General features: G+C 39.7%; 1 protein-coding gene across 1 annotated transcript in view; it reads left to right on the forward strand.

Annotated features, from left to right (window-relative positions):
• BIRC6 (baculoviral IAP repeat containing 6) overlaps window positions 1-10,585 on the forward strand; it is a 172,541-nt gene extending 161,956 nt beyond the window's left edge. The window contains exons 70-73 of the mRNA XM_009880396.1: window positions 1,261-1,338; window positions 6,159-6,347; window positions 8,618-8,752; window positions 9,733-10,585. Coding sequence (XP_009878698.1) covers window positions 1,261-1,338; window positions 6,159-6,347; window positions 8,618-8,752; window positions 9,733-9,912 — 582 coding nt within the window. The 3' untranslated portion in view covers window positions 9,913-10,585. The remainder of the gene's footprint in view (window positions 1-1,260; window positions 1,339-6,158; window positions 6,348-8,617; window positions 8,753-9,732) is intronic.
• Window positions 10,586-12,991: the final 2,406 nt, after the last annotated feature.

The raw sequence follows: 12,991 nt of genomic DNA on the forward strand, positions 1-12,991 counted from the left end.
GAGCTGAAATACCCAGGATGCTTCCCATGCACAAAGTGTGCTTCCTATCAGCTGCAACTGAGCGTGTTTGCCAAGTGCCCTGTCTCTCTTTTTCCATGCAAATGTGCTTTTTCTTGAGGGAAGATAAGGACTTTCCTTAACCTTGGTATCCTTTATTTAAAAAAAAAAAACAAAAAAACAAACTCTAAAGTATGGACTTAATAACAGTTTTCTCAAAAAATAGTAAAGCTTTTTGAAATTATATTAAAAGTGAAAACAAACAAGCTTCCTCCCTTCCCTCCCCCCATTTCCTTGGTATGTTGTGGCTCATTCTAAAGGCTCCAAAAAGCTAACAAAAAGTCAAGTGCGTATCAGGGAGATGCAACTTCTAAGTATATTAAAAATAAGCACACACTAAATTCTTTGCAGAGCTTTAGAGATGGCTGTGTATGCCTCCATCAAAGCACAGACCCACAGCATAGCTTTGGCTGTAGCACTGTGGCACTCCTTCAGCTTTCTTTTAATGTGTGAACATCTAATCCATAAGCTAACATTTTTCCCTTATTCCCCTGTCGTTCCTGGTTTCCTCATGCTCCCCATTTTCACAAGCTATAATTCTCCTTTCCAGTACTAGACATGGGGTTTTCTCTTAACATGGGCACAGAATGTAATTCATACTGGAGACTTTATCTCCTTTCTTCTTTGCATAACATACATTAAGTCCTGGCAAATAACCGCTTCTCAATTTCTTCTGTTTCTTTTGTCTGTGTGTTCCGTATCTTTGATTGTTCCATTTTGTGATAAGGTTCAAGAACTCCACAGACTTCCCTAAAGTCCAGATTAGTCATAAAAGTTAATGAATCTTTTCAATTCCTCGAGAGTCTGTGTGACAGAAACCACCTTTCACATGCTTAAGCAGAACGATTGACTTTAAAAACCACAACAATAAGTGTTGGAACAGTATTTAAAGAGGAAAGTAAAGAATCGGACAGCATTCGTGATTCATTTATTTTTGGAGCCACTAGAATCCATTGGTTTTCCTTGAAGAAAAGTAATCTACCTTACTTTGTTCATTTATTAACATGCTGCTCTTGTTTAGCCACATTTTTATCTGCCTTCATTTCAGATTAGTTTCATAGGAAACAAATTTGTCTTTTAAAATGCAGTTATACAAAAGTTTGTCCAAAAGAAAGTAAATGTAACATTAACATTTTGTTCTGCCCAAGCAGAACAATAGTATCATAATATTTGTCTGTGGTATTAATAATGTCACCTTTTCAGGTGTGTTTAAGCATACTTAACACATGGCACGGGAGGCCAGAGGAGAAATGGAATCCCCAAACATCGAGTTTTTTGCAGGTGAGCATTTCTTCTTCTCTTCAGTAGATGTCATTTAGGAGTAGTAAGTGCTCTGTCAGTCCTAAGGATTCTTTTTCTAGTGCTTTTAAACCAGAGTTTTCTTAAATAAACATAAATAAGACAAAAGTCCAGAAAACAACCTTGGAACACTAGAAAAGAAACACTGTAGTGTAGACATGTTCTTCAAAGTGCTCTTTCCAACCAGTATTTCTATTGGTCTTGTCTTGAAGAGCGGCTCTTTGTGCGTGCAGCTCATTCCTGCATTGCCTGGACTTTGCTCGGATGATTTCAAATATTTTATTTAAAAAAAGAAGAAAAAAAAAAAAAAAAAAAGACTGGAAGATGGCATCACGTCCTACAACTCTATCCCAAGCTATTTATGGTGAAGCTATTTATTTATCTCATGGTGAGAGATGGGAAAGTGAAGCGTACTAGTGAGAACTGTAAAGGTACTCCTTCAAAGTCGACAAGTAAGCTGAATAGAGGAATAAAGCTGAAGGGAGTTGAAGTGTAGGTATACTGTGGTCAACAATAATTAGTGTTAAATTAGACTTGAATTTATTAGGACAGACAGTCCTTATAATTTTCAGCTTTATGTCACAGAAATGCACTGACTGATAAGCACATACATTAAATAAAAGTAAAGCTTGCAGTGGCTTATTTCCTATGGCACTTTCTGAATTTCTTCCTTCCTTGGAATAATTATTATGTAGCACAAGGTACGTTTTCTGTTCCAAATCCTAAAATCTTTTAGGAAAGGTCCTTTTCAGCGTAGTAGAATTAACAACCCGGGCCTTCAGCAGAACAGATTAGAGCTTGTTCAGGATTTGGCCTTGGAGCTCTGGTTGACCGATCTCCTAAAAGTTCAAGAATGGTCTGTTCCAGTGTGTGGAAGTCAAGCAAGAGTGGCAGACAGCCAGCGTGGGTGAACCAGGAACGCTTGCCTAAGCTCAACCGCAAAAAGAAAGTACACAGAAGGTGGAAGGAGAGGATCGGCTACTCGCTAGAAATAAAGACATTGGCCAAACATTCAGGAGAGAAATCAGGAAAACCAAAGCTCAGCTGGTGTTGAAGATGGCAAGGGATATAAAGAGCAACAAGAAGGGCTTCTTACAAGTATGTTGGCAGCAAAAGAACGTGTTTTCCTTAAGCTTTCCGGCTGCTCAGTGCGGTAGGGAACCTACTGAGAAGGACATACATAGAAAAGGCAGGGGTCGGTCATCTCTGCCTCACTCTTTAGGGGTAAGGTTTGCTTTCCCATGTCCCTGAGCCCTCTCTAAGAAGGTCTGTGAGAATGAGTAGAGGAAATGGTATTCAAGCTGATTGGTCCCTATGGAACTAAATCTCATGCATCAGGGGGTGCTGAGGGAGCCGCCAGTGTCATTGCAAAGCCACCAGCTCTCATCTTTGAAAGGCCGGAACACTCAAGGGAGCTTCCTGGGAAATCTCACACCCAGCTCCAAATCGGGCAAGAAGGAGAATCTGGGGGAGCCGCAGGCTGGTGAGCGCCACCTGACTTCTCGGGAAGATTATGGAGCTAATCCTCCGGGAAGCTGTTTTCAAGTACATGGAAGACAAGAAAGGGATTGAGAACAGCCAGTGTGGATTTACTGGGGGCAAATAGCGCACCTAACCTGCTTGCCTTCTACAGTGAGGTGACTGGCCCTGCACAAAGGGAGAGCAGTGGATGTAGCTTATTTTGACTTCAGCAAGACCTCTGATGCAGTCTCCCGTAGTACCCTTGTAGCCAGATTGGTGAGATGTGCATTGTAAGTGGGTGTAAAAGTGGCTGGACCAGTGGCAAAGAGATCGTACCGCTGTCTTCAATATCTAAATGGGGAAGGTATAGAAAAGATGGAGCCAGACAACTCTTAAAGGTGCAGTGCACTAGCGCAAGTCCCAGTTGATACAAGATGGAACACGGGAAATTTTGATTAAATATTAGGAAAAACTTTTTCACTGTGAGGGTGATCAAACATTAGGACAGGTGTCTCGAGAGAGTATGGAATTTCCATCTCTGGAGATATTAACGTTCCCTCTTCTTTCCAGGGACAATTACGATTTGGATATCTAAGTTGTGGTTCCTCACATAGTGTCACTTTCCTAAGATACAACTTCTTAATCAAGAGATGAACTGAAATTTTGGACTATAAAATCCATGTAGAAAGGTGCAAGTATTATGACGTCTTATTTTCACCAAAGTCCTTTTTCTTAGATTAAAATGTTAGATCCGATTGTTAGAAATCTCATGCAGCATTTAAGTTTCAAATTTTGAAGTTTTTTAGGATATCATTTTGAAAACAGTAAGAAAGCTGTTGGAAAAAGTTCCCCCCGTTCTGGGAGAAAAACGCTTTGTAGCTTTTAAATGGAAAACAGCTGTAGGACTAACTAAATTGCTTGGAAAGAATTAAGCTCTACATGTTTTTTCTGGCTCAAAGATGAAACTATTGTCAGACCACCCAAAATACTTCAGAAATTAACTTTTATAACCCAAATGAAACTGGAAGATCAGTTTAGAGTTTCTCATTCATTACAATTATAATTCAAAGTAACGACTGGTTATTAAGGCAAAGAAAGTACTGTGCTGCATAGGTGTCAAATTTCCCTGCCATAGCTATTTAAAAATACATATATCTCTAAAATATACAATTAAAAAAGCAAATCCCAACTACTTCCAGAGACATGTGAAGGCCATAAATCACCAAAGCACCTTAGGTACCTCAGGCATTGGACCTGAAGTACTCTACCTTGGCTCAGCACATTTGCATTCATATTCTGCCTTTTTTAGTGTTACAAGTGGCCATTTTCTTGCTGGAACCTGATTAGCGAGGCGCGTTCTGTGTATTTTAATGCATTTGTCCATATTTTAATTTTTAAGTGTCACACAGAACAGTCATGGCCGCTTCTAGTTGAATGCAGGCACGGGAGACAATGTGACGGTGCACGCTGTGCCGTGTAACAGCAGCTAGCGGGAGCACCCGCCTGGGAAACAGAAAAACTTGTTTAATTTTGCGTCTCAGCCCAGAGGAGGGTAGTTCACATTTCCCACTGCACAGCCCCCTGCCCCGTCCATCGGGATAAAGGCCGAGGTGCCCTAGATTGCCCTTCCGTGCTATAGTTAAAGCGCAGCAACTACGCAACTAGACCCCCGGTGTCATGGCAGCAGAAGCAGTAAGGGTGCGTTTCTGTGAGGTGTGACGGTGGGACTAAGATTGACCTGGGTCGTTCAACGGGTTCTTGGGCTGTTGCTTTGACACGAGTTACTGGTTTGGCATTGTGCCTACGGAGTGAGTACACATCGCAGAGAGTACGGAAAGCTGGAACGCCTTTGTGCTGGCATCGCTACAGGAGAAACTCTGAGACAATGCCACGGTTAAGCAGAGAGCACAACCACCTCGTTGGTGGGGCGCTGCCCTGTGAAAGAACCAAAGTCTTGAATTATCACTGACATGGTGTCTGTCTGATGTAAGCTGTACGTTCCGCACGTTCCAAGAAGAAGAAGGACTGTTGTCATCCATATCCAAATTCACAAACTGGGCTGCTAAATTAGGGAATGGCTCCAAGCTTTAAATTGCATCTAGGCTGGGAGGAGAGTCAGTTCCAGAAACAGCTGCCCTGACATTTTTAATCTGCTGCAGTGGATGTCCTGCACCTAAGTATGCCGGGTGCTGGAAACGCCATTCCTGGGCATGTAACGTATCATCAGTTTTTCGATATTTGAGGAGATACCAGTGATCAAACCACCCTTTTTGAATTCTTTACAGTTCTGGAACTGCGTTTCTGTCACAGAATTGTAATCCCTAAAATTCTTGCTGGACTTGGTCCTAAATACATAAGAAAAACCTATCCTTCATTTATAATAAATTTTAAAAAGTCGGTGATGTTTTTCTACCTACGTAAGAACATTTTTGCATGTAACATTGTTTTGATTAAGTACAATGCGTCGACAAGGCCAAACCCTTTAATACCAGAAAAATTAGCAAGTTATCAAATCATGAATATGCAATACATATACATTTGGATTCCTAAGTGCCCAATCTATCTATTTAATTCTTTGTTTTATATTAGGAATACTTGGGCATATAGTTAAATGCCTTGTATGTATGTAAGCATCTATTCCCACATGTACTCAATAGTAAAATTGTAAAGGGGGGAAATTGTCATTTCCTTATCACTGAGTAGTTGGTGCTTTGTTGATATACTACTGAAAACAGTTTCTTTCCCAATGTCAAGAGAAATATTGAGGTTTTGTTTTAATGGCATATGATACATGGTGTTTTATGTAAAATCTGAAACTAACAGCATAAAACATACCTAAATCAATTGAATGCATTTGAAAGAAGAAATGGGAGAGTGTATATACCAAGATTAATTTCAGTGGTTTGCATTTCACCTCCCTCGTTCCTTTTCCGTCTAGTTCGGAATCAGAAGAATTGGTAAGCTCAGCCACAGGAGAAGTTCAAGAACTGTTGACTGAGAACTTGACAAATACACTTTTCTTTCACAAAAGGCTGCAATCGGACACCTCTTCCTTTAAACATTTTCTTGTACTTATATTTGGCTTTTTGTTATTTTTTAATTTAGATTTGTCATTTTCTCAGTGTTTAAGCTAAATACATATTCGTAGGACTTACGGGTTTTACGTGTAGTAGTGGTTTCGGTTTGAAAGCATGGACGTTCCCTCCTGGCAAGTAGCCTGTGTTACAAATGACAGTACTTTGCCAGAGAAGTGCTTTTGGATGTAAGGTAAGCAAAACTATGTGTATTTGTAAAAACAAGTGGGTGGCACAATTTTAATATTTAGTTTCTTCTCTTAACAGGTGTTAGTGTCTGTCCAATCCCTAATCCTGGTAGCAGAACCGTATTTTAATGAACCAGGTTATGAACGATCAAGAGGTACTCCGAGCGGCACCCAGAGCTCCAGAGAATATGACGGAAATATACGACAGGCAACAGTCAAGTGGGCAATGCTTGAACAAATCAGAAACCCATCCCCGTGTTTTAAGGAGGTAGGTTTTGTGATGCACAGTAAATATCTTGTTTATTTATTTATCATGTTTGAGTGTGAAGAACACTGCAAATATTTGGAAACGTCACGCACAAGATCTCTGTTTTAGCCTCCCCTTTATTCCCTGGGGCAACTGACACCAGAACCTGAAGTGAATAAGGATACACCTGACTTCACAGATTCTTTTCTGGGAAAGGGGAACGCACACAAATTGGGATTGACCTGTGAGGAGGCTTGGTGCACACTTTGATTAAAACATAGTTCCTACAGCTTGGTTCATTCTTAATGCCAAGTGACACATTCCATGTGAAAACTATTGATCAGCCCTACAAATGGGCACTCAGTGTTCATTAGGCAGCAGAGCTAACAGTAAGTATTTTTCCAAGAAACACGAATTTGAAGCGAGTGTTAGGAAAGGCTTTGGCTACACCAAAACAATGCAGATTGGAAAAATACTTTACAACAAATTCCAGACTGATTCCCTTTTCTACTTTTCCCTGCATTGAGGTCTCTAGGACAGTATGATGAAATCCTCAAGACTCTGAGAAGTTTGAAGCTACACTAGCCTGCTTCTGCGAGAAGTTTGAGGCTAAAATAGCTTGCTTTTGTCTTAAAAACACAATCATACTATTTTAAGCTTGGGCTCCTACCCAGCGCTTTATCAGCTTATGCAACGTGAGAACTCCCTTTCTGCTTCTCTGAATACGTATTCCCTATCATAATGTAAAGTGGCATTATCTTTCGTTACATATCAAAAAATGGAAATCATGCACTGGAAAGCATTACCTTTTTTTCTCTGGTGCAATAGCTGAATTTTGGAAGAACACTAGATTTCGCTGCAGCCCCATCCAAATGAAAAAGTGTCTCTTGTATAGATCATCTGAGCACTGCTCTTGAGACACTAGCTTAAGACCTCCAGGTTTTTTGTAGGTTGTGTTAGCAACCTTAACAATGATCATTCAGTAACATAAATGCAAAGGCATCCTGAAAACGTAAGGTCTATGAAAGAACGTACGTCCTTCAGCTCCTAAGATCTTTTGCCTTCGCAAATCTGAGCTGTCTTCAGTGTCTTAAATGACAGGTAGGCTCAGGAGATCTAAACTGCTGGTCTTTGGGAGTTCTTCCAAGCTCCATTATGGATTTAAGGAATGCATCCAAAATTGAAGTCAATTATGCTTTCAATATGCAGTTTTTCTTTAGAGTGATAGCTATATTCTCTAGTATCTAGAGGGAAAGATGATTTTGTCAATTATGTTGCAATGTTGCCAAGAACTCTCTGTGCTCAGTAAATTATTTTTCTTTTATTTTGTTGTTTCTTTCACTAGAGTTTGAGAAAACTGTTTAAGACAAAGCCAACATTAAGCAGCGTTTCACAACTTTGTCTGAGGATTGATTGGTTGTTTTTCTAAAATGCAAATCTGTATAGAAATACCAAAATTACTATGCGATCAAATACTGGGTCCCACCCAAACTGGGGGCAGCCCAATATTATTTGCCTGGGAATTCTAGATGTCCCCAGAGGTGCCGCCTCTGCCTAGGGCACGTAGCTGTGCTTGTACCTCTTCCGTAGTAGCTGGTATCATCCTTCGCTACGCAGAAGCACGTTCTGTTCCTCTGCTCATCCTGTTGACAGTGTTTCTGCTTGTCTGTTTCCTGTTCAGGCAGCAAGTGGTTCGGGACAGGGGCAGACATGGTGTACATACTTCCTACCTGTCCTTCTTTAATCAAACAGGACTGCGAAACCAACAATAAAAGCCTTAATACTGTATGTGTGTAACCCTGCCCCCGTGCAAACATAAACATCCATATGTAGTGCCTGCAGAGTAAGATCATCTTTGAACTAAAGAATGTGTCATGTTCTGCTATCGCTACTTCTTCTCCCTGGTGGGGTACCGTGTTTCTGGCGCTCGTTTAGCCTTCACCCAGGTGCGAGGAGCGAATGCGGAGACGGCAGGCTGCACGTAACCCATAGCTTCATACGGACTGGAGGAGACGTCCAGGCCAACCGCTTCCTCAAAAGAGGATCAGCTGAAGTGAAACAAGGTTCCTCGGGGCTTTTTCCACTTGCGTCTCAGAAACCTCTAAGGACAAAAATTGCACAATTTATCTGCAACATGGTTCAATGCTGAATTATCCTCATAGTGAGTTTTTATTTCCCCCTTATGTCCAGTTAGACTGATTAGGGGTCTTGCAAATTTTGTATTGTTAAAGTATACCGTTCCTAGAAAACAATGAACATGCTGTTCTTTCATTGGGGATATTTTCTTGCAGGTCATCCACAAACATTTTTACTTGAAAAGAGTGGAGATCATGGCACAGTGTGAGGAGTGGATAGCAGACATACAGCAGTACAGCAGCGACAAACGGGTAGGCAGGACTATGTCCCATCATGCAGCAGCTCTAAAGGTGAGCCTTTTAGCATTTTACATTCTTTAATCCAAAGATGAGAAATGGCATGAGTTTTACAGTAACAATAATAGAGAACTCCAGCAACTTTAAAACATGTAAACAAAGCTAGGTTTCCCAGCTGTCCAGAGACAAAGTGTATGTGCACTCCACTTCTTCAGTATTTGTTTCTGCAAGTTAGATTTTCCTTTAAGGCCTGTCCTGCCTATTTTTCTATAAATACTTATGTAAGATACAGAGAGTTTATTTTGTTCTCTCTAAGGGTGGGTGGGGGGTTTATGATAAAGTTGTGCTATTACCCATTCCTTGCCAGGAAACACACTTTTTCAATAGGCGAGCACAGTTATCAAACTGGTTCATTACAATTAGTTTTACCCCATGTTAAATTTTTATCAACAGTTACACCCATTACAGCATTTTCTTCCTTCCTAGCCAAGTACTACCATTTGTATAGTTTGTGTCCACACAGACAACAGACCTTTTTTTTTTTTTTCCCCCTGAGGAGAAAAAAAAAATAAGTTTGAAAGGTTTCTTTTTTCTCTTGCTAGACTTGCATTCCTTCAATGTGACTGGTCGTCACAATGACGTTAGCGTTAGTCTCTGTATATCGGTCTCTGTAACAGAGCTCATCAAGACCATGAACTCTTTCTGGTTTGACTGTATGACCCACCCAGTCCAAGCCAGTTTCTGCTGTGATTGCTGAACACAAATACGACTCTACTGCAAGACAAATAGCATAGCATTTATATTGATGCACTTGTTCGTTGCAGTTCTGTTTCCTGCCTTTGATTTGTGCCTAGCAGCATTTGCTAATTACTCTGTCACTACAAGGAAATTAAATACAGGGGAAAAGTTTATCCAGTCGTTGAAACAGGACATTTACCCCTTTGCCACTTACTCCTTTTTTTGCCTGATGTTCTCTAATGTTGTAATGTTTTAACTATGGTCTCTTCCACGCTGACTTCTTTTTGTATATTCAGCGTCATACAGCTCAGTTGCGGGAAGAGCTTCTAAAACTTCCCTGTCCTGAAGGACTGGATCCAGACACGGAGGACTCCACAGAAAAATGCAGTGCCACACCAAGTTCAGAAGAGACTATGTTGCACGAACAGGTTAAACCCAGCAGCAGTAAAGATATTCCCCCCGATTTCAAGTTATGAGTTGCATTGACATGGACTTTCTAGACACAAAGGCTTTGAAGCACAAGCCAAATATGTCAATATTTGTATGTAAGAAGCTAATTATGTAATAGGTAATGAAATTGAAACTATACTATGCCCTTAAGGATATACAGTTTAATTCAAGATGATCTTTTATTTACCTGTACAAGAGTGTAAACTTTTTTGTGCTTTTATTTTTCAATTGTGAGAACCACTGATTGGTATGTTTAAAAGTTATGTATACAAGAAATGGATAAATCACTGATATATAAGGGAAACTACCTTAGGAAAGAATGTTTACTGAATGTTTATTATTTTTTTTTTACTTGTAGAGTGAGGGCAGTTGTAACAAAGAATATATATTGGTCATTCTTACAGCTACTATTTAAAGTCAGAAAATTTTCACTGAATTTGATAGATTTTACGTTTGGCCATATATTCATGCTCATATTTGATTCTAAAGAAAACCTCCTGTATACTTCAATAAACGTTAAATGGACATGATCCCTCTTTTATGATTTACTGGTACATTTTTTAAATAAACTGCCATAAAATACGTTCTAGCTGAAGACTTGCACTTGTATGACTGAATTCATTACAGTCAACATATTTAATTTTATGCTTACTAATTCTAAAATGCAGATGAAATAAATGCACATGGTTTTACCTCATGCCAAAATCTGGACTTCTGAATTCATCTTTTGTTTGGCTATCTTATGCAAACTAACAGTATTCTAAATTTCTTAAGGGCTATTCTGGAACAAAGTCTTTTCTCTGTTGCAATGTCTGATTTTTACAGAATCCGCTGTACTCCTAAGTACTGACAGGGGCTAATGACGTGCCACGCAGGACTCGAACGTTTTGTAGTTCCTACTGTATAGACTTATTTCCCATTTTATACTTGCAGCCACAGATCCCTAACCAAAGAGGGTAAGGGATCTGTCTAACAATCGAGTCTCGCTTTGAACAGGACAGGCGTTACTATTACACTGTTCTTAATTTTTGAGCAGTCCGTGAAGGACTAAAAAGTTATTACTGGTATTACCTTGGACTAATCATCTGTTGTATTATAAATACTATAAATCAGGCAAACCCAAAGCTTTTTTGTTTTTCTGTTTGTTCTTTGTTTATAAGTATCACAATGGAATTTTTTCACTTTTTGTTTTACAATGTATTACTTCTAATCATTAAAAATGGCACCAACTGAGGTTGTGTTCTTATGCTGATGGTTAACAGACTTTGATAGTTCTGACCAAAGTACAGTTTTTCTGTTCTATTGACCCGTTGTGTTAATCCAAGGCCTGCCCTGATCGTACGTACCTCTCAGTATACCAACGGGCACGTCTGCGTTACTTCAGGGGTTCCTTATCAGAAAGCAAGACAAGGAGCTCTGTGCCAGAGCTGCTGGTAAATATGTGGAACAAAGAGTTTATGCCACATAGTCAAAGTGTTAGACCTTCATCAGTGTTAAAACAGCACTGCATTTTTCTCGATGGGTATTTACTTACCTTCTATTACTGTACAAAATGACTGTGAGACTCTTGTAAACGCTCCAAAAAGAAAATTACCCGCTGACTTCCAACTAGATTCAAGTTAGTGGTTTCCAATAGAGCTCTTCATTTTGTGCTTAAACTGTCTGCCTACAGGAGCAGAGTCTTTTTATAAAATCCTGGCACTTGTACCAAAACCAAATGTATCAGACCTGAAGATTCTCCTTAAACATGAAGACCTTTTTTTTTTTTTACCATTAAAAAACAACACTGAAATAAAAAGTACCTAACTTGCATTGATCTGACGTTAAGAGAGTGGATAACATGATTGTACCTTTTTCTCTAGTGTGTATTTATGGTATCATAGCAATGCTGATGTGAAGTCACTGCTGCTTAATTAAGCAGATGTAAACAGCTGCATGGGATATTAAACTCTTAATTTGTATCCACGTACCACTTACCCTTTTTTTGCTCTAACCTAAGCTAGAATGTTATTGCACCAAATTAATGCAGAGATTCAAGCCTTAATGACTTGCGACTATGTTACAGTCTAGTAACTAAATTGTGAACTTGGCAACAGATACAAAATACCTATTTTCAGGTTTTTAGGTATAACACACACCGCAGCTCTGTTACTTGGCAGGGAAATCACAGTAAATCCCATGAGGTATTTTTTTAAACAATTTCCCTCATCTTTCACCATTTCATCAAATTGGCTAGAAACCTGTATAGATAGATCATAACTTCCAGCTATCGCATTACCATGTTCTGTTACGCTGGTTTTGTAGAAACTGTTTTAAAAATCAACAGAAATTATTTTCAAAAGCACAAAGGGCAGCAAACTGCTAATTAGCTTATCGTGTAATTTTACCCCATGGTTTTTGGTACTGCCCTTGGCCCAAGATTCACCACTGACACACTGCCATGCCGTGTAGTGTGGGATGTTACCAACATTTGGAATCGCTGTAGCCACTCTGCGGAAGGAAAAGCACACCACAATAAATCAATAGTCTTTGCTGACTCTTCACAGAAGACGATGCCAACCTTTTCTGACTGATTCAATCCACACTATCTACTGAAGAGAGAACAGCTCAGCAATCTATGAGACCTTGTGCTCAATGAGAGCAAACCACTCGTTACACTTATTGCTACGCATAAACAGCTATTCTCTTTTGCAGTTGTAGGCAGTACTCTTCATATAGAGACATGAATGATGTTGCTGCAAGAGTTAGTGGTTTCTTCTGGAATTTGCTTTGGATAAAAGACATGCATAAACACATGGATTAGTGCTCCTCTGTAATCCTACCACTGGTATACGGGAAAAAAACAAAGATCACAATCTAGAAAAACAAGAAAGTTTGAAACATCATAACTCTGTAAACAACCTCAAGTTTGATGCCAGTAACTACATTAGATGTTTAGGCACTGGCAGAATGAAGTCTGCGTGACTATAGATTGACGAGGTCTGCAGCAGCCTGTTTGGCATTGTTGGTTGAGGTTTTGTTACTGTTTTTCTTCTCTAAGTCTTTGAAGTAAGTTCAAGGCAGAGACTGTGCAGGGCTGCTGGCCTGTCGAGGAGACTCCCTTGC

This window comes from Charadrius vociferus, unplaced genomic scaffold (assembly GCF_000708025.1).
Source record: "Charadrius vociferus isolate BGI_N301 unplaced genomic scaffold, ASM70802v2 scaffold62, whole genome shotgun sequence".
Taxonomy (NCBI): domain Eukaryota; kingdom Metazoa; phylum Chordata; class Aves; order Charadriiformes; family Charadriidae; genus Charadrius; species Charadrius vociferus.